Source organism: Kogia breviceps, chromosome 15 (genome assembly GCF_026419965.1).
Source record: "Kogia breviceps isolate mKogBre1 chromosome 15, mKogBre1 haplotype 1, whole genome shotgun sequence".
Lineage (NCBI taxonomy): Eukaryota > Metazoa > Chordata > Mammalia > Artiodactyla > Physeteridae > Kogia > Kogia breviceps.
Window position 1 is genome coordinate 44,662,256 of NC_081324.1, and position 22,218 is coordinate 44,684,473.

At 36.5% G+C, this 22,218-nt stretch overlaps 1 protein-coding gene across 1 annotated transcript in view; it reads left to right on the forward strand.

Moving 5' to 3' along the window:
- DSC3 (desmocollin 3) overlaps positions 1-22,218 on the forward strand; it is a 38,200-nt gene that overhangs the window by 9,663 nt on the left and 6,319 nt on the right. Inside the window, exons 4-14 of the mRNA XM_059040270.2 lie at positions 162-281; positions 3,918-4,073; positions 5,780-5,924; positions 8,694-8,860; positions 11,629-11,763; positions 12,142-12,327; positions 16,036-16,286; positions 16,399-16,541; positions 17,447-17,671; positions 19,789-20,013; positions 22,041-22,162. Coding sequence (XP_058896253.1) covers positions 162-281; positions 3,918-4,073; positions 5,780-5,924; positions 8,694-8,860; positions 11,629-11,763; positions 12,142-12,327; positions 16,036-16,286; positions 16,399-16,541; positions 17,447-17,671; positions 19,789-20,013; positions 22,041-22,162 — 1,875 coding nt within the window. The remainder of the gene's footprint in view (positions 1-161; positions 282-3,917; positions 4,074-5,779; positions 5,925-8,693; positions 8,861-11,628; positions 11,764-12,141; positions 12,328-16,035; positions 16,287-16,398; positions 16,542-17,446; positions 17,672-19,788; positions 20,014-22,040; positions 22,163-22,218) is intronic.

Here is a 22,218-nt window from a genome sequence, read left to right on the forward strand (position 1 = left end):
TAACACAAAGAAGACCTTATTATCTGGTCTTTAGTTTCAGCATGGAAATTACTGACACTGAGCCTCCAGAGAGGTGTTAGATTTATGGTTCATCCACTATTTTACAATGAAGTAGGCTGTGATGCTTTTGTTTATTGTTAATTTTCTTTCTCTAAATTCAGGTACTGAGGAAGAGACACACTAAAGAGACTGTTCTCAGGCGTTCCAAGAGGAGATGGGCACCTATCCCCTGCTCAATGCAAGAGAATTCCTTGGGCCCTTTCCCTTTGTTCCTTCAACAAGTAGGTTTTCCATTCCTTCTGATTGTGATTGCTAAATTAGTTCCAAGAGTCTGTTTTGTCCAGGTTTTAATAACTCTTTAAACATTTAAAAATCAACAGATTTGATTGAAGATATTCATGAAGAGTCATAAAAGTACATAAAGTGGGAAAATCACTGAAAAACTAGAAAATCACTAAAAAACTAATAATAATAATATGAGAAAGACTCTACAGCCATTAAATGATCTTTATTAGTTTATTCATTTACTTAGCAGCCGGCTATTGAGCACCTACCCTGTCCTGTGGAAGGCACTGCTCTAAGTACTGAAGCTAGAAATACATTTAGTCATGGCCTTTGCTCTCATGTATTTTATGAGTCTAGTGAGGAAGATAGAAGTAGGCAAATTATTGCAATACTGCATGATGAGTGCTGAGGTGGGGCTGGGTTGGGGTGATTTGAGAATTCATGGGCTGAAATGCTGTAAAAAACAGAAAAAAGACTTAGAGGGGGAGGCATCTGAGCTAAAGCCTGAAGGATGGGAGAGTGTCATGCAGGTAAATCATTGTGGAAGAAGAGAGGGGGACAGCGGTACAAGGAAGCATGGCTCCTCGCAGGAGCTCACAGAGCTTAGTCTTCCTGTGTGTGATGGGCGTGGAGCAGGGAGATGGGGCAGAAGAGGCAGGTAGGGTCCACCCAGAATTGGCCAGGTGTGCTCTGCTAGATAGTTTAACTTGTTCCTAAAAACAAGTCATTTTTAAGCAGGGTCAGGTTTACTTTTCACAAAGATCCAAATGGAATATACACAATGGAAATAATGACTGAGGTGAGGCTATGGCATTGTGCTTGCCTTTTTCCCTTAAATTTCTATTACTGTGGTTGATGTTTAATACCAATGGTGCCACCTGTGTCCTACTTGTTTCTGTTTTTAACTATGCCTCCAATGTCTTTCACACTTGTAGAAAATTCTATCCCGTTCTGGACCCTTGTTTCTTCTCTTAGATTATTGTACTTTAAGCACTGGTGAAAGCATATTAAGAAATGATTTCTGTTTACCAAACTTATATACTGATCAGAGGTAATTTTGGTCTTTGCACTGTTAAACCAGTCAGCCCTTCTAGTACTCATTTCCTTGACGTGTGTCCATTTGATTTAGCTGACCTGTCCCTCCTCCTTCACGTTGCTTCTAGGACAACATTCACCTAGTTTTCCACTTTTCTCACTGGCCAGTCCTTCTTAGTATGTTTTGCTGGTTCTTCTTCATTCCTACATCCTCCCAACCCTCACCACCCTGACCCCTCAGTCTGTAAATTTGGAGAGCTCCAGGGCTCAGACTATGAACCTTGTGTAATGTTTATTTATATTCACTCTCTCGGTGATCTCATCCAGCCTCATAGCTTTAAGTACATTTTATACATTGGAAACTTAAGACTTCATATCTCCAGCCCAAACTGCCTAATTAATATTCCCACTTTGAATTTCAGTAGACATTTCAAACTTAACGTATAAAAATCAAATGTTTGGGTTTTCTTATAAAAAATATCCTCCACTCTCAGTTAATGGCAGCTCCATCCTTTCAGTTCTTGGGGCGGTAGAGTCCATTCGGTAAGGTTTTAGTTGTGGAGAGCAAAATTCTCTTTAAGGAATTAATGGAGGGATTTACTATAGTGTATTAAACAGTTTACAGAATTGCTGGGAAGGCTGAAGAAACAAACTTTAGGTTGAATTTTCAGAAACGAATCTCCTAGTTACCCCACAGAATCTATAACCAAGGGACATACTGCTTTCTTCATGATGGGGAAGCCAGTCATTTTAGAGCCAAAGTGCCACTGCCATGGTCAGGAAGCTGCACTGGGCAAGGAACCACCACAGGCAGGAAGCTGCTCCTTCAATTGCAGCTCCAAAACAATCTTAACTGCTCCCATCCATGTCCACAAAAAGATTGATCTATATCCTGTCTCTCAACATCCACAAAGTCTGTGAAAAACCGCTAGAACTTCTGCTGCTGCAGGAAAAAAGAAAATAAAAATTGCACCACAAAGCACCAGCAAAAACAGTAGAAGCAGCAAAAAGGAGGCATCTATCTCCCTTATGGCTTCCAGATTTCATGCAAGCACACCTGACCATCTGTATTTTAATTCAGAACTCTCGTTTCAAGAGACCCTGGAAAAGGGAGAGTTTTTGGTTTGTTTTTACCTGAATCTTTCTAATATCTATACTATGAGAGGACACAGTAGAAGGAGATGAAATTGATGTTGAGCCCCAATTTACCATATCCATCCATTCTTTATAGTTAAAATTTTAATTCCTGTATTATAATAGGATAAGGATATAGCCACATTTTACCAAGATCTCAAATCATAGTGGCTAAAGCATGACAGAGATTTAGTCCTTTCGTGTCAACGTGTGATCTGGTAAAGAGATTCTAATTTGAGAAATCACCAGGGGCCCAGGCTTCTTTCCTTTTTAAGCTTGGCCATCCTTGCAGGTTCAAGATGGCTCATCATTGTGTCCCAATGAGGGAACACACTCCTCTACTTTCTAGAGTACAGTCTGGATCCTGCATGGATTATTTTTGCTCACACCCTATTGACCTGACCTTTTCGTGTGGTCATACCTAATTGCAAGGGAGACTGAGAAAAGTCTTCCTTCCAGGCAAGCTTGTGCTCAACTGTAAATTCTAATACTAAGGAAGAATAGACATAAGGCAGAATAGACATCAGGGGATACTTGTACCCACTGACATAGTGTCATCCCTGACTTCTATCTTCACACCACGCAGCTAACCAATTGGCACATTCTGTTGGCTGTATCTTCAAATTATATCCAGAATCTAACCACTTCTCACAACCCCTATTGCTACCATGCTGGTCTAACAAACAGTTCTCTCTCCCCTGAATTCTTGCAGTAACTTTCTAAATGGCCTTCCTGCTTCTTCCTTTACCTGCCTACCCAAGTCTAATCTTAACAGAACACCAAGAATTATCCTTCTAAAATATAAATCAGATACTACTCTTGTCTAAATTCTCCAATGGCTCCCCATCTGACTCCAAGCAGAAGTCAACATCCTTGGAATCTCTTACATGCCATGGCCCTATTACTGCATTCGTCCTCCTCTCCGACTTCCTTTTCCCCTAGTTCTCTCTATTCCAACCACAGTGGCCTCTTTGCTCCTTGAACTCTCCAGGAACGACCCTGGTCTGGTTGTTTTGCACTTCCTGTTTCCTGTGCCAGGAAGAGTCTTCCCTGTTGATTCTCATTCTTTTAATTTTTGTTAATTCCCCTCCCTAAGGAACATTACAACTGGCGTTCCTTTCAACAGTATATGATAGTCCCTGTTTGCCTCAGCCCTGTCCACAGTGGGTATTATTGTTTTTTTCTACCTTTGCCAAATCACTAGATGGGAAACTGTGCCTTAATGTGAGGTTGTCTTTGGCTACTATATGTTGAACATTGTTTTCCTTAAATTTGAGCAGTTTAAAAAATCTTTTGCCAAATCATCATCGTTCATTACCATTTTGCATGTTGATGAAGTGACAAAGGTGATTATTATATTATTAAAGTCAGCTCTTTAAAATAAAAAAATATATAAACATATAAGTTGTATTTTAAAATAGCATTTTCATGAAAAATTTTTTACATATGCTTTTTCCTCTTAGGTTCAATCTGACGCGGCACAGAACTATACCGTCTTCTACTCAATAAGTGGGCGTGGAGTTGACCAAGAACCTTTAAATCTGTTTTACATATCTAAAACCACTGGAAATCTGTATTGTACCCGGCCTGTGGATCGTGAAGAATATGATGTTTTTGATGTAGGAGTTTTATTGATACACATAACTTTAAATGATTAAACTATAATCATAGTTTAAACTAAACTTCTGATAGCGCATCTACTCTTTCCTGTCTTCTACACTTCTTCTTAGAGGGGATCTGAAAGACAAAGGAGATAGATTGTGTAATATTTTGGAATACTTGGTCTGCTCTTTATCTCAACTTCTATTAGGTAAGCCTGAAATGAAGCCAAGAAATTTAATTGTATTTGGATGTAAATTCCAGCAAATTTGCAGGAGTTAGTTTTGCTTATGAGATTCTTTCTCTCTCTGGTCGTGGTACTTTCTCCTCTCTCCGAGACAGGGGGCCACAGTTGATTGGAAGGGTCCTCTTCCAGTGTCCCTCTTCTGCTCTGTGTTTTTTGTTTTTCCTTTTTTGGTCTTTGTTCCACCTGTCTAATTATCTGATGATATCTGAGAAGTATATAAGGAAGCAAAACTGGGAGACCAAGTCCAAACACGGCGTAATAAGCCAGCATTCTGATGTGAATGAACTTACATCAATGGGGAATCATTCAGACAATTTTCAGTGTGATATGGTCAATGCTCTGGGGTCATGTGGTACAGGGGGACTGATTCCCCATAGGAAAGAGGGATTCTCTTCCTAAAAGAAGAGGGAAGAGATGCTGGGTAAGTAAACTTGACTGATGTTCGCCACATGACATTTCTTTGCTTTCGGCTGGAAAATTTTCAACTCAGTGTTGTAATCACATGCTGAATAGAAATACATTCTATTTGTCCACCGATAGGGGTCTAGTTAAATAAATTACAGTATGTCTATGTGGTAGATTATTAGACTGCCAATAAATCCCATTTTCAAAGCATGTTTAAGGGCTTTGGGAAATGGTTACAGCATAAAGTCAAGTTTGTTTGCTTTTTGGAAAAAAAGGATATAAGCTTACAGCAGTATGATCTCAATTTTTGTGTACAAATATATACACAGAAGGGACTGAAGGAATACATCAAATGTGAACAGTACTTATCTCTGGGTAGTAGGTCACGGATTTTTATTTTCTTCTTTTGTACTTTACTGAATTTTTAAATTTATCATGATAAGGATGTTTCTTTTATAATTGAAATAGTGCACTTTTAACTATGGAAAAATTGTTTATATTAAAAAATCATTTAAAAATAAAAAAAGTTCTATTTGACATTACATTGCTTTTGATTAATTAGTAATGTGGAAATTGTTAAATGTATGTTGTTAGAAAACCTCTTACAAATATGTGATCTATGAGGTTAAACAATAAAGGGGCTCAGTAGTGACAAAGTTGGGACTCATTGCCTTATTTAGATGATATAGTCAGGATTTTCCCCACGGCAGGGAGGTTAACTGTTCTTCCCAATACAATTTTATGATTATGGGGAGAATAAGGACTGTAATCCACATCTCCATATTCACATTTAATTCCTTAGTCTCATGACCTGAGTAGTCTCTGATTCTCTGTACTCTGACCTAGGTTTTATTTGAAGTGTAGCCACTTCTACCAAACATTGGATACTTTTAACTGTAGTTAAAGTCTTTCTACGTTCCATGTTTTGATAACTAAAGAAGCATGGAATAGGAATTTTTGAAGTGATTTATTATTGAAAAGATTTGTAGAGAAGGTAGTAGATAAAGCATAGTATTCTCTCATGCTGGAACCTTTTATAATGGATTGTTGAACTTGCTTTTCACTGTTTTACAGCTGATTGCCCATGTGTCAACTACAGATGGGTATTCTGCAGACTTACCTCTTCCACTTCCCATCAGAGTGGAGGATGAAAATGACAACCACCCTATTTTCACAAAAGGAATTTATAATTTTGAAGTTCCAGAAAGCAGTAAAATTGGTAAGACTACTTTTAGGAGTAAAATGTGCTAAGTTAAATGTTTATATACTTTGTTCGAGAGGTTGAGTTTTTACTCAAAGGCAGATAATCTGAGATGACACTGGACCAATAGCTACTTACCAGAATACATTTAATCCTATCAAATCTAATCAATGTGTAATTTACAAGGTATTATAGGAGTTTGTAGTGTTGTTGGTATGATACCAATGAATTATAAAGGCAGATAACAGTTATTCAAGCTTTGTACCATATTTGGCTTATATACTTTATTTCATCTTATTATTATGTGGGTTTATCATTATTTCTAGCTCCAAGGGAGGACATGCAGGGTAGAATGTACAATAAAACTAAAATCAATGTAGATAGTTTTATTAGGTTTTATTTAGGAAGGTGTTGAATGATGTCCACTGAGGATACAATTTTTTAAGCTCTTATCTATATTGTCTCTTCTCTTTAAACTACTACTTTACGACTTCCAATTTAGAGTGAATACTGGAATAACTTTAGAGGAACTTGCACTGTGTGTTCTCCATCCTAAACACTTGCTCTCACATGTGGAAAACCAAAGTGTTTCACTTCAATAGGCCCTTAAATGTGGCATTCTTAATGTCTTCTGAGACTTGCAATATGGAGAATAACCACTCACAATAAAGTTGAAAGGAAGTGAACTCAACCATAGAGGATTAGCTAACTTGCTTATTAAAGTTTCTAGGAGTTACTTAGATCTTCACTGGATTGTTGTAACTGCTCTTTCCTTTTATATTTTAGTTTGATAATTTGATGTCATAGATGTTAACCTCTTTATTACTCACATGGTACAATTAAAAAAATTATTGTTGCTTTGGAGTTTAGGAAACCTAGTTTTTGACTCAGGGTCTGTTATAATTTATTTCACTGTGGGAACTCATGGAAGTTCCTTTGAGTTCTCTGATCTATAAAATGAGTTAATTATGCTAGATGACTAATAATGTCTTTAACCTCACAAGTCTATGACTCTTACATTTTTCTATTTTCAAAGAGGGATGATTGGTTTTAGACTCTTTCTTGAACATTCTGTTCTCTTTGGTAGTAACAGAGAAGGATCTAGGGCAAACACTTTGATGCCCAGATTAACCCAGAATACTTTAAGCATATCACACCAGTAGGTCAGCCCTGTTAAGGCTGTGGTACTCTGAAGGTGTTCTTTGAGTTTGCCTTAACTCACACACAGAGGGTTTGGGCAAAGGGTGCTCAACGAATAGTGAAATATAGCACTCATGGAAAAGAATTTTCAAGTCAAGACTTTAGGAAGGTTTTATGTAATAAGTAAAGGAGTTCTGTATCCAGAGAATTAAAATAGTGTTTATGTCTTCCTGACTGTCAATGAAATTGCAGGAAGAAAATGTATGTCTTATAAAGATTATAAACAGTTTTCTATGAAAAGATAATTTATTTTCTTATAATAATAAGATTATTACTTCATGTCTTCATATTGATCCACTGCAGAAATCTTTTTGTTACTTTTAAGTATGTATTTGGACATTCTCTACAAATTTATATCTATATCTCTATATACATATATATGTATACACATATATATGTACTTAAGCATGCAAATACACACATATATAAAGTTTAAGGATATAATGACAAAATTATTTAAAACTAATACTTCCTTGCATTAATAGTTTTACTTGGCTTTTATTTCTCTCAGATATAAAATTTCAACGAATATATATATACATATATATGTATATGATTGTATGTGTCTATGTATTGTTCCTCAGGCCAACCTCACATACAGGGCTATAGGCAAAGTGTTTCTATGTATTATAATTTCATGGGCATTGGAACACTATCCTTAGACTATAAAAATACCACCTGTTGGGCTTCCCTGGTGGCGCAGTGGTTGAGAGTCCGCCTGCCGATGCAGGGGACACGGGTTCGTGCCCCGGTCCGGGAAGATCCCACATGCAGCGGAGCGGCTGGACCCATGAGCCATGGCCGCTGAGCCTGCGTGTGTGGAGCCTGTGCTCCACAACGGGAGGGGCCACAACACTGAGAGGCCCACGTACTGCAAAAACAACAACAACAACAAAAAAAACCCCACCTGTATGTACTCTTTGACACCTGAAGTCCTTTACCAGAGCAATATTCTTACTTTCCATACTGATGAAAAATACTAATAGCTCTAACTGCAGAAACAGTTAACTTAAATTCTCCCTGAATGGTAAATAGTATGAAATAAGATTAAGTGGGGCTGGGGGCAGTGAGGTTTGGATACAAATCTGGTGAAAGAGAAGGAAGCAAATCAACAACTAGCAAAAAATAGAATAGAAAAGAGACTGAGATGTGAAAGGTCAACTTCATCATCTATCCAGTTATAACCCAAGTCAGCCTTGATTTAGTTATTAATCAAAACTTTGATTTTAAAAAATATGATTTATTTAGGAGACATGGTTTCTCTCCCCAGCTAGGTTAGTTATTGCAATATGTGGGAATATGTATTGAAATTATTCTTGGATGCCATTTAAATAAGTTTTTAATAAATTTACTATCAAATAGTTTAAGCTGCAAAGTAAGAGTATGCCTTGATTTTCAGCATCAAAGTGTTTCATATTATAAATTTGAAGTCATCTTCATCAGTACTATGTAAAGATGGAATATCTCTGGTAAGAAATACATCATAAATGAGGTTTCCACCATCACTGTTAGAATTTGAGAAGTGTAGATATGCCTAAACATATTTTGCAATTCTGGAAAGTAAAGACTCTTTTTTTAAACATGTAGGTACTACAGTGGGAGTGGTTTATGCCACGGACAGAGATGAACCAGACACGATGCATACGCGCCTGAAGTATAGCATTTTAGAACAGACGCCAAGATCACCTGGGACCTTTTCTGTGCATCCCGGCACAGGTGTAATCACCATAATCTCTCATTATTTGGACAGAGAGGTAGCTTTCACAATCCATAGATTATCATTTTACTTGGGGTTGAACCCACCACCCCCAATTTACTATAATTTGCTATCCTGTGGATTAGGAGTTTCTCATTTTATTTTATTTAGGCATAAGACAATAAGAATTCCTGGCTATGTTACCTGTTTTTATATTATTTCTGTTTCCTTATGTAAGAGAAACCATGAGGAATAGAAATAAAGATCAACTGGTGTTCAGAAGGGGTGAGAAAAAAAGATATTGCTATGACTGTTGATACTAGTGAATAATACTTTGCTTCTTGTGTATGGCTAGTTGGTTCCAACTCAGTGTTCCAGCTCAATTCTCATGTAGGACAATTAGTGTTGTGTGTTCCATGGGTATAGATTATATATACCCTGATCCCTATCCCATTATTATAGATATGTACTTTTATCAGGAAAGGATTAGTTGAGAAAAAGTTGATAGATTATTAAAAATCTGTAACACTATTTGGATGATAGTAATAGCATGATGTTCAAATTCTTTATGCATAATTTGATCTCATCTTTATAATTTCCTTGTTTGATTGCTTATAGCCAATCTACAGGGGAGAAAGGTGACAGTCAGAGGATTGATTGACTTGCCCAGGTCAAACTACTGCACTGAATCTTCTGATCTTGCCCTTGTCCATTTCATCAGTCCATATTTAACTCAGAGTCTTGCATTATTGACTGAGGCAGATCAATCAATTTCATATGTACACAGTAGCTTTATTAGAACACTTCAGTGGTTCCCACTAAAACTAGAATAACATAAATAGAAGGATCGATATGATAGGGAGAGATATTATAAAGAAGAAACCAACGGGATTTGATGTCAGAGCAAAAGGGAGAGATGGTGAGAACCTATAAAAAAGAATAAAAAATAGTACAAAGGTTTTATTTATTTATTTATTTTAATTTTTGTGGGGTCAAGTCATACTATGTGATAAAATACATAATGGTCATAATAAATGGGAAAGTTTGAAGGGAACAATATGAATATGTTTTGAATCTGTGGAATATTTAGAGATGATATGGTAATCATGTGAAAACAAGGATGTTTTCTAATTTTTCAATATTGACAAATGAGGCTTAGAGAAATTAAATAAATTAAGGTTACACAGCTTGTAAGATATAGATTCGGGGTCAAACCCAGATGTGCTTGCTTGATCAAAAGAAATATAATGGGATTTTGTGGGGAACAACCATGAGGTGTGTTGTAGGGGACAATACAGGAAGTAAAGAAATGAACAAGGGAGCTAGAGAAACTGCATTTAGAGGAAGAAAAAGCAGGGTCTCAGAGAGTGCTGGAGCCTGTGGAAGGAGCATTTCATGGTGGGAATGTTGGTTTCCACTGTGAATGAAGGATGAGTAAAATAAAGACCAAGGAAGGGAGAGAGGGAAATAGAAAATGAAGAATAAAAGAACAAAAAGAGTGGCTAAAGAAGAGTAAAATAGAAGGGAAAGGCAACAGAAGTGATTGTGTCACAGACCAGGGACTCCATTTCATCAACACACCATTTGCAAACTCCATTCGCAGAAGTCAACAGCGACCACCTAATTGCCTAATCCAAAGGTTAATTATTAAAACTCTCTCTTCTCTTGGATTTCTGGTTCTCCTCCTGCTTCTCTGATCTTTTGTTTTGAGTGTCTGTCCTTTGCTTAGTCTTCTTACTTCCCTCCTGCTTGAAATGCTGTTGTTCCTTATATCCTCAGCTCTTCTCATCCTTTAACCTCTCCCAGGAAATCAGATTCTTGCCATAATCTCAACCACTATCTACATACTGCTGACTCCCAGATTGATGTTTCTGGCCTTTAACTCCCCGTAAGTATAGGGCCATCTATCCAGCTGCCTTCTGGACCTTTCTCCTTGGATTTCCCATAGGAACGTAAAATTCAATATCCACCAGACAAAACTCATTTTTTCGCCTCTCCTTGCCAACCTTGCCAGTGTTCACTTCCTCAGAGAACCGTTGTCTTCCTGTATTGGTTGGTGATACTTCTATGTGCCTGTTATCCAGGTAGTACACCTGAGCAGCATCCTCCACCCCCTCTTTCTCTCGTAACTTGTGCACACAATCTGTTCTTAAGTCCAACTCCATTCTGACTTACAAATAACTTTCCTCACCCTTTCTTTTTTTTTTTTTTTTTTTGTGGTATGCAGGCCTCTCACTGTTGTGGCCTCTCCTGTTGCGGAGCACAGGCTCCGGACGCCCAGGCTCAGCGGCCATGGCTCACGGGCCCAGCCGCTCCACGGCATGTGGGATCTTCCCGGACTGGGGCACGAACCCGCGTCCCCTGCATCGGCAGGCGGATTCTCAACCACTGTGCCACCAGGGAAGCCCTCCTCACCCTTTCTTTTTGTCCTCATTGCTAATGCCCCAGCTTTGTACTATTTCAGGAGCCTTTAATTGGTTTCTTTGAATCTCAGCTCAGCTCACTCCAAATTGTGCTCAACCTTCTTTTAAATATATTCTTTCTCAAACTCAAATATTTCTATTTTGTGCTCCCAATATGACTCCCATAAAACCTTCCCCATTACCTGCTGCTTAAGCATGTCTACATTTTTACTATGGATCTTGTAATTGAACTTCTGCTTACCTTTTCAGCTTTATTCCTGTCTACCATGTCTTTGGGTATATAGAAATAGGGACATCAAATAAAAGCATGGATACACACCAATAGAAGTGTGTACAACTGAGGTTTCCTTTATAAATCTAAACAAGGTTTTCAAAGCTAATTAAATATTTGCTTTGTTTTCAGGTTGTAGACAAGTACTCATTGATAATGAAAGTACAAGACATGGATGGTCAATTTTTTGGATTGATGAATACAGCAACTTGCATCATAACAGTAAAAGATTTAAATGACAATGTACCCACTTTCAGACGAAATGCTGTAAGTAGATAATATCAAAGATTTCTATTGTTATTTTTATTTAATCTGAATTAATTAAATATTTATCATACTTTGAAGTATGTATGTTTATTTGATCAATAAAATATCTGATGTATAAATATCTTTTATTTATTCATAATAGTATTTATATTATCTCCCTTTTGTTAAAGGCCATAGCATTAGTCTTTATTTGTAACAAAGTTCTTCATTCATTTAAAAGGTAACCCTTAGTAAAACAATGCTTTTGTGATTCATGTTTTAAAATAATCTAGGCAAAAACTGTAAACACAAGTACTTTTGGAGTGGAAGAAACATTTTACTTTCTTTGTAAAAGTTTCCTTTATAAAGTAAGTTTTTAATGAGTTTTCTCTGTTACAGTATGAAACATCAGTAGAGGAAAATGCGTTCAATGTGGAAATCTTACGAACACCTATACAAGATAAGGATTTAATTAACACTTCCAGTTGGAGAGCCATTTTTACTATTTTAAAGGGCAATGAAAATGGACATTTCAAAATCATTACAGACAAAGAAACTAATGAAGGTGTTCTCTATGTTGTAAAGGTAAAGTAATAATGAGTAATAGACAATTTGGCAAGTTAAGTTTTAATCAACTAATGGTTTAATCAACTAAGTAGTTTCAGATCATAGACTTTACAAGTTGGAAGAGAACTTCATCTATTTAGTTCACTTGTTCTGCTTTAATGCTGCCTTTCTTCTATAATTTGTTACCAGCTATTAGGCATCTAGCTTATGCTTGAACATTCTCAATCGTAAGAATCTCCGTATATCCATTGGCAGCTTATTTCATGTCTGGAGAACTCTAATTCTCAGAAGGCCTTACTTTTACTGTGCCTAAATTATTTTCCTTGTAACTCATGTCTTTGGACCAGGTTTTGTCTCTAATGTTATACAAAACAGGTATAATCCTTTGAAAAGGCTGTGATGTCTATTTGAGATTTACCTTCTCTAGGATAAATATTCCCAATTCCTCTAACTGTTCTTTACATGATATAATTTAGAGGCTCATATTCTTCTCTCTGTGTCTCTCTCTCTCTCTTGAATATATGACTGGTTGTAACTGATCTTCTTAAAGGTAATATTGAGAATGAAATATAGTATTACATCAAACAGCACTGAATGAACATATTCTTTGTTCTATTATGTTGTATTTTTGGTAGTACTATTACATTCTAGGGTCCAGGTTATAAGGGCAGAAAAGGCTCTTTTGGGAAGGACTCTTGGTTTTATATTCCTAACCCAGAAAAAGAAAGAAAATTGTCCTGTAGGGTAAAGCAGCACTTACTGTGTGCGCTAATGTTAAATGTCATTCTTATAACAATTGTACAGAAGAGAAAACTTAGTCTCAGAGACATTAAGAAACCTACCCAAAGTGACACAGCTCAGATGTAGTAGAGACAGGGTTTGAGTCTATGTTTCTTTGATTCCAAGTTATCTGCTCTTAAGCCCTGTGTTAAATTGCTTTGCATAGCTCTGTGATCTTGGAAAATTAGCCTCTGTATTACCTGTAAAATATAAATAATATTTCTCTCTGCCTTCCTAGTAGCTATTCAAATATGATAATGAAAATGAGAGAACTTGTCAAACTACCACTGGCATTTTTCACAGAATTAGAACAAAAAATTTCACAATTTGTATGGAAACACAAAAGACCCCGAATAGCCAAAGTAATCTTGAGAACAAAAAATGGAGCTGGAGGAATCAGGCTCCCTGACTTCAGACTATACTACAAAGCTACAGTAATCAAGACAGTATGGTACTGGCACAAAAACAGAAATATAGATCAATGGAATAGGATAGAAAGCCCAGAGATAAACCCACACACATATGGTCACCTTATCTTTGATAAAGGAGGCAAGAATATACAGTGGAGAAAAGACAGCCTCTTCAATAAGTGGTGCTGGGAAAACTGGACAGGTACACATAAAAGTCTGAATAAGGACACAGACCTACTAGAGAATGGACTTGAGGACACGGGGAGGGGGAAGGGTAAGCTGGGACGAAGTGAGAGAGTGGCATTGACATATATACACTACCAAATGTAAAATAGATAGCTAGTGGGGCCGGCTGCATAGCACAGGGACATTAGCTCCGTGGTTTGTGACCACCTAGAGGGGTGGGATATGGAGGGTGGGGGGGAGGGAGACACAAGAGATATGGGAACATATGTATATGTATAACTGATTCACTTTGTTATAAAGCAGAAACTAACACACCATTGTAAAGCAATTACACTCCAATAAAGATGTTAAAAAAAATGAGAGCACTTGGTAAACTATAGGATATTAGTATTATATTTTTAGAAGTCACATCATGTTCTTGGGAATAGTATTATATTTTTCCATAATAGATAACTTTTTTGAAACTGTAGAGTATGAGCTGATTCAGTCTTTAGCTGTGTCCTGGGTAATCTTTCCATCTTAGTATTTTCACTCCATTTCAGCAACAGCAGCAGTGCATCAGAGCTTGAGTGAGGAAGACAGAGTTCTTGGTCATTCTCAACGTAGAAAGTCCTCACATCCATCTTCACAACAATATATTTTCTAGGGAATTGTTAGCATCTTAGTGCAGATATGAGATATTTTTGGACAATTTTTTTTCAGTTGGTGAAACAAGAAGGTATCCTATGGTTGAAGAGAATTCATATTTTTTCATTAATCATTGATTTCATCCCACCAGATTTCTCAATCTTGCAGAGTTTTAAGCTACTACAGCAATATCCAGTTTAAGCCTTAAAAGATTGCATAAAAAAACTCTAGGGCTTTTAGCAAGTAACTCTAGATTGAATAACTGCACCTCTTCTAGGGCAGCAGCTGTTTTCTAAATTTCCATGCATTTCTCATTGCTAGCAGACTCTCAGCCTGATCATAGCAATACGAGCAATTTGTGAGGTAGTGTTCATTAGCAGAAAATAAACATATATTAATCTTTTTCTCTCTTGGCGCTCCAGGTCTGGCATATTAATAAAAGAATCAAAAAGAGTTTCACATACATTTTGTAGATTCAGAAATTTTCTTGACTTCTTATTGGACTTGTGGTATTATTAGTATCTCTGCTTGATAATGCCTAGATGTGGAGATGTGGAGAAAGGCTTAAACCCCCAATTTTACTCATCAGTTTGCATTTTGTTCAATGTTCAGCAAGTGGTTATTTTGATAAACAGAAAGAGAATGAAAGAAAAAGTGCGTTAGCTTTTCAGTACAGTGTAAAATACTGTTTTATGGATTTGGCTTGTTTGCTGTATAAAAATCAATTGTAACCAAAAAGAATTGATTTAGAAGATTTTAGAGGCTGGTGAGTCAATTAAGCAGAAAGATTATAGTGTGGTGGTTAGGAAAATGGACTCAGACCAGACTACCTGGCTTCAAACTCCAGCTCGAATGAGTTTCTTTTGGCTTTGAGAAACCCAGTTTATTTCCTCTTCTTCACTTTCCTGCTCTCTAAAATGCGGATGATGATAATAATAGTGCCAATAGCATATTATATTTTTCTTACCCCTCTGCATTCTTCACTGTGAGAGTTTCATTGGATAAATTACAGACAATGCCGAAGTATAATTCTCAAATTGTCAATAATAAAATTTTCATAAAAATAGATAGTTAGCACGGGTAAAAATTTTACTTAACTCATCAGTGAGGGACTCAGCAAAAAGCAAAAGCAGCTTTCTAGAAGAAATGAGGAAGCTGTATGGATTTTGATAAAAGGAAAAGCTGAAATAAAGATTGCTCAGTTATATACCTTAGAGGACAATTAAAATGTGCATTTGAAATACCATTTCTATCAGAGAGAAAATAAAATCACTGCACCATTTCAGCTTTAAGTCAACATCTAGTTTTATAAGAGCTGTAAAATATCTGGGCCCTCATCAATGGTAAATAGTAAGTTGAACATTCTCAAAGAGTCAGATGACCCTTAGGCCTGTCTTCTAAATAAGGCCAGAAGAACACTGTCATGCTTTTGCATTATCTTCAGGTTCAGAATAATTTTCCTTACTAAGAATGAGCTATAAAAATATTTTAGGAATTGCTTTCCCACAACTCCATAAAACCACCTGCAGAAACTTTCCGACCACTCTTGCTAAAGGCTTGGTGAAGAATCACCTCTCTCTTTAGCAAAGGATAAAAGTCAATATTGGCTAAGTGGGAGTACAGAATTTATGTAGCACTGTTCATATCGACAAAAGTTCACTTGCTATTTGAAATACCAAATGTATTTTACACTGATGTTCATATACTTGCCCTTTTTTTAAAGCCACTGAATTACGAAGAAAACCGTCAAGTGGTCCTGGAAATTGGAGTAGGCAATGAAGCTCCATTTACTGGAGATGTGACACTCAGAATGAAAAAAGCCACAGTCACAGTTCATGTGAAGGATCAGGACGAAGGGCCTGAATGCAAACCTGCGGTCCAATATATACAGATTAAAGAAAACTCCCCAGTGGGTTCAAAGATCAATGGATATAAGGCAACTGACCCTGAAAATAGAAGTAGCAGTGGTTTAAGGTACAAAGAAATCTATAACCACATACAAATTATGTATTTGTAATAATTGAGACAGTAATATATTTTAATAAATTTTATAGTGCTAAAAACTATTTTTACTTTTTATTAACAGGTACAAATTATTGCATGACCCGAAAGGGTGGATCACCATTAATGAAATTTCGGGCTCATTCGAAACTTCCAAAATCTTAGACAGGGAGGCTGCAACTCCCAGAAATGCCATGTATAATGTTACAGTCCTGGCAATAGATCAAGGTAAAACACCAGTTTTCATCTGGTATGTTAGAAAAGAATTAGAGAATAAACTTCATTTATTCTTGTGCAGAATTATCCTTGTGCCAAGTATATAGAATTCTTAGAAATTACTTTAAAGATTGTTTCTATTTATCTTAATCATCAAACAAGTTGAAACTGCTTGGTGACATGAAACCATGCCTTATTTATCTTTATATCCCTAGCATGGCAGCATCTTAAATGCCTATAGATCTCTATATCAGAGGACAGAGATGAAACTTAAGTCTAGGACGAGATGAAATGGTCTCACCAGACTCTTCTAGATCTCTTTACATCATTTTAAATTGTTAAATAGCTCAGCTGACTATTAAGTCAAAATAATTCTTTCCTTGAATTCTGTTCCCTAAAGTAACCCAGAGTTTCTCAATCCTGGCTACATATTAAAATAATTTGGGACATTTAAAAAAATATCAAGGTGTAGACACTACCTCAGACCAACTGAATCAGAATCCCTGGTTAGGCAGTCTGGACATCGTACATTAAAAAAAAATCTCCCTAGGTGGTTTAAATGTGTACCAGAATTAGAGTAATTTTTCTGTAGTCACTTTACTGTTCCTTAACATCTGGACCAAAAGAAATCCAAGGAAATAGAGAGTTTGAAATTCAGACATTTATTTTTACTTTTTGGTAATAATTCTGGTAAAAGGTTTATGGCCAGTTATATCTGATACTGTCAACAGCATACTCATTTTAGGTGATCTACAGGTTTCATTTATCCATCTACCTTCTTATTTACCATTTTCTCTAATTATCAGAGTTTATTTTTTAAAAAGCCCATACATCATATGTAGAATCTAGTTGATTATTTTTCTTAAGAAACTATAAAAGTCTATGAACTATACTAAACTTTTTTCCTTTCTTCCTAGATAGTAGATCATGTACTGGAATGCTTTCAGTTAGCATTGAAGATGAGAATGATAATCCACCAGAAATACTTCAAAATTATATAGTAATTTGCAAATCAGAGACGGAGTATGTTGACATTTCAGCTGTTGATCCTGACGAGCCCATCCACGGCCCTCCATTTTCCTTCAGCTTGGCAAAAACTTCTCCAGAAATCGACAGACTATGGACCCTCACCAGATTTAATGGTATTTCATCAAAAATAATGATTTATATGCTCTGAAATAATTAGGAATGGATTTACTGCTTTACTCACGTGAAGCATAATGTAAAATGGATTCTCATGAACATATTTTAGAAGGCTAACTTTAACTTTTGCACACATTGTGTGGGACCTGTGTTATATATTGTACATAAAATGAAAAAAAAAATCATAATTTTTATGAAGGCAGAATTTACATTTACAACAAAGACAAAAAATCCTTGTTAAAATACTGGGCAACTTATCATTAAAACAAATTGTTCTTGCTGTGTTTTTGAAGTAACTACTGTGCGATGAGGAAAGAACAGAAGGTGTGCGGCTTAAATTTTAGTGTAAGCAAACTCTGGAAATGAGGGATCTGGGTGTGTGGGATAAGCACTCTATAACATTCTGGAAGGAAACATGGTGGGCTGTGGACAGAGGCCTGGCATTGAAGCCTGCAGCGCAGACTGCTACAGTAGTGGTTTCTGGGGTGTACAGTCTTCTATGTTATGGCCATAGTTCACTGCTGTTTTGTTGCTATGTTGTGCTCTTTCATGCAATTCAACTTTTGCATATGCTGTTCCTTCTGCTTAGACTACCTCCTTCCCACTTCTTAGCTTGATATTAATTCATAATATTTATGGAGCACCTACTGTCTACCTGTTGTATCTACATGTAATCTACATGTTGTATTTTTATCTGTTTACCTTTCTGCGCTAATACATGACTTTCTCAGGACATTTGTAGCCCATCTGTGTATTTCCAGCACCTAGCCCAGTGCTTGGTAGACACTAACTGCTTAATAAATGTTTGTTTAATCAATAATTGATAAACAAATATGCATGAAATCAGGAAAATACTAGGGCAATAAGTAAATCAGGGTTGTTAGAGTTTAGAAGGTTTTAGTAGGAATGCTGAGAGATTTGGCAGGAGTGGTGATGAAGGGCCTTATGTACTAGCTGAGGAGGCCGACCTTTGCATGGTTGGTGACAGCAGGGACGCATTGAGGGTGTACAAGTAAGGCAATGCCGTACCAGATTTATGTCTTAAAAACAGTGACATTGATAACAGTTAGGAGGGCAGTTTGAAGAGTGCAGAGTTGAGTGGCAGGGAAAGTCAGAGGCTGCTGCACTAGTACAAGTGAATGGACATGAATATGGCTCAGCCTGTGGTCTTGAGGGATGAGAGAGATTTGAAGGATTTGACTTTAAACACAATATTATCCTGAAAAGTTCCAAATAAACCATAGTGATAATTCAAATTCCTCTGGGGAGCTTTGTGTCTGAGGTGTAGCCAGAAATCTTTGAAGTTCTCAACAGCTCTAACAGTGCATTTAAGAAAGGCTTAGAAATTACAGATCACTTCCAGGAGGTACATTATGGTATTTTGTCATTTCACTTATTGAAAAACCCAAAAGATTGCAATTGCCATTGAAAGTGTGTGGAGCTTTTGGTCAGTTGATAATAAAGTCATTGAAATAAGGTAACAAGATCATTGGGGAAATATCACTGTTCATAAAAACTTGTATTGTTAGGATATAGATATGTCTGTGTTTATGTAAGCCTTATACCTAGCCTGGGTGATGTTAATTAGTTTTCTGGCATTGAGGTTACTTCCACAGGGAAGGTGTTAAATACCAAGGGTCAGCTGTGCTTTGAGAAATTACCTTATACATAAAGACAATGGACAGGTACCAGAAGGTAAATGGATAAGAAAATATGAACTTCAGACATCTCTTGTGTGTAACTATTGGTGTTAATTCTTTACGAGTACCATAAACTGGTACTTCAGAGATATGCTTGGAGTGTATGTCAAGAGCCAATCTAGCATCAGTAGCTTGTAGATAAGGGAGGAAATAAGGGAATACTAAATATTGCTGAAAGGCTGCTGGGTCACTCCAATGCCAAATTATTTCTTTCATCCTCTCTTCTAAAAAGTTACAATGGGCAACATACATCTGGTGATATTAGTGCTTGAAAAAGTTGAAGATCGTCATCTTTTTTTATCCATTTTCACATGGAAGGTGGTTCCTTGAGAATAGTGTCTTTAAAAATAGGTGTGGTGGAACAGATGTTAAAGGAGGAATCAATGTTCATTAAAAATATAATTCTTTTCTTTCAGATACAGCTGCCCATCTTTTATATGAGAAAAATGCCAAATTTCAAGAATATAATATTCCTATAACTGTAACAGATACAGAAGGTCATTCTGCGACAAAATCCTTGAGAGTGAACCTCTGTGATTGTATTCGTCCAGTTCAATGTCGCACGATTTCGAGGAGTGCACGAGTGATACTTGGCAAATGGGCGATCCTTGTGATACTTCTGGGTATAGCATTGCTTTTCTGTAAGTCCTTTTACTTACCTGACTTTAAAATATAAAATAAATATCTGAGTGCAGGAAAAGGTCTTTAAAAAGAAATCTTGTCCAGCTATCTGTCAGGTGTGAGTCCCTTTTACAAATTCTTTTTGTGTTATTTTCTGAGTTCTGAGAGAAGAAGCAAAATCCTTTTTGAGATCAAAGATTTCATACTTGGACAGAACTGTTGAAAATTCCTTAGATTTTTGCCAAACCTGTCAATGTATAGCTTTTATTTCTTGGTCCTCGTACTACCCCTTTTAAGGCTAAATAAAACTATCTAAAACTTCTGCCATATGCCAGTCCACTAAAAGCCACTTTCATATCATGTCATTTTCATTTCAGCTACAGACTTATGGGAGGTGTTCAAATCACAGCAATAACTCTTCTTGGGTGTATCCTACCAGGTTAATTAAATTCTATTAACCTCCTCCTAACCAGTTGTGTAGTTCCCAGTGGTGCCGTTATTTTTTCTTCTCTTTTCATTTCCATTCAATCCTTCAGCTTATTTTAGCTGTTGTTCCTTTATTCTGTGATAGGACTAGTGGTTAAGAGTAAGACTCTGGAACCAGACTATCTGGGTTTGGACCCTAGCTCTATTATTTGTAAGCCATGTGACCTGGGGCAAGTTACTTCATGGTGCTTCAGTTTCCTCATAAAAAGGGATAATTGTAGTAGGTTATTTTATGGGGTAGCACCCGAGATTCATTGAGTTAATGCGTGTGAAGAGCTTAAAACAGTGCATGGTACATTTCTAATAGGTGTTTATTATTTTTTATCAACTCAAAAAATAAATATATATTGAACACCTACTATATACCAGAACTGTCTAGGTGCTTGGGATTCATCAATGAAAAAAGCAGACAATAGCAAACAAACCAAAACAAAGTCTTGCTTGTGACAGTAAAGTAATAAATTAAATGCTGTGGAGGAAAAAAATAGAGCCAGATAATTAGGGTCTCTGGAGCTGTAAAGAGTCAGCCAAAAATACTTAAGGAAGAGCCTTCAGTCAGAGGAGAAAGTCAGTTCAAAGGCCGTAAGGTGAGGGAATGCTTGAGAAATCAAGGAAGGCAGGGAGACCAGTGTGGCCTGAGAGTAGAGAGAGGATGAGGGAAGAGGAGTGTAGGAAATGGAACCAGAAAGGTAACAAGGGGCCACACAGAGTTGGCAAGGATTGGTACACTTTGTCTGTAAAGGGCAAGATAGTATATATTTTAAATTTTGCAGGCCATATGATTTCATTTGTAACCAATCAAATCTGCCCTTGTAGCAAGAGAGCAGCCATAGAAAACATTTAAACCACAGGCATGGCTGTGTTCCATTAGAAATTTATTTATGGACACTAAAATTTGAATTTCATATAATTTTCCCATGTAATAAACTATTACTCTTGATTTTTTTCAGTCATTTAAACATGTAAAAACCATAGCTCATGGGTCATACAAAACATGGTGGGCTGGATTGGGGCCGTAGGTTGGCAGTCCTTGGTATAGGGGCTTGTAGAACATTGTAAAGAGTTGTTGTTGTTGCTGTTAGCTTTATTATCATGTATTTCAACCTCCCACAATTATGAAGCAGAATGAAAATTCTGAATAGGCAAAATACAAAGTAAGTTTAATTAAGATACTTGGAGATAAATCTATTCTGGGAAGAAAAGTCTGCTTTGTTATCTTTTCATATTGGCAAACCATTCTTTTGGGAATCAGTAAATCTCTTTGAAGTCTTTGTCTTAAAAAATGTCATTGATTTTTTAAAAAATTCATGATTCAAAATACTTAAATGATGGGTGGAATTCACACTCTTGAAGATATGTGTATCAAAATATACATATAGTCACTTTAAATGTTAAAATCTAAGCCAACTCATGGCCTGTTAATTTAGAAGGGCCAAGGTAATTTGTGGGACACAATGCTCAGTGACTTGTTTTCCTCCTGTGCACCTTAGGTGATAAGAAATAAAAGATGAGTATTTTATTGTATGCATGTTAAACATTTTTGTTTTTGTTTTTAACTCAGCTATGTTGATAACTGTAGTATGGACATTTGTTAGTGCCAGAAATAAAAAAAGTTTTCGTGAAGATTTGGCACAGCAAAACTTAATCATCTCAAACACAGAAGCACCTGGAGATGATATAGTGGTAAGTAATTTTTTTATTTTTTGAATTTTTGAATTTTATTTTATTTATTTTTTATA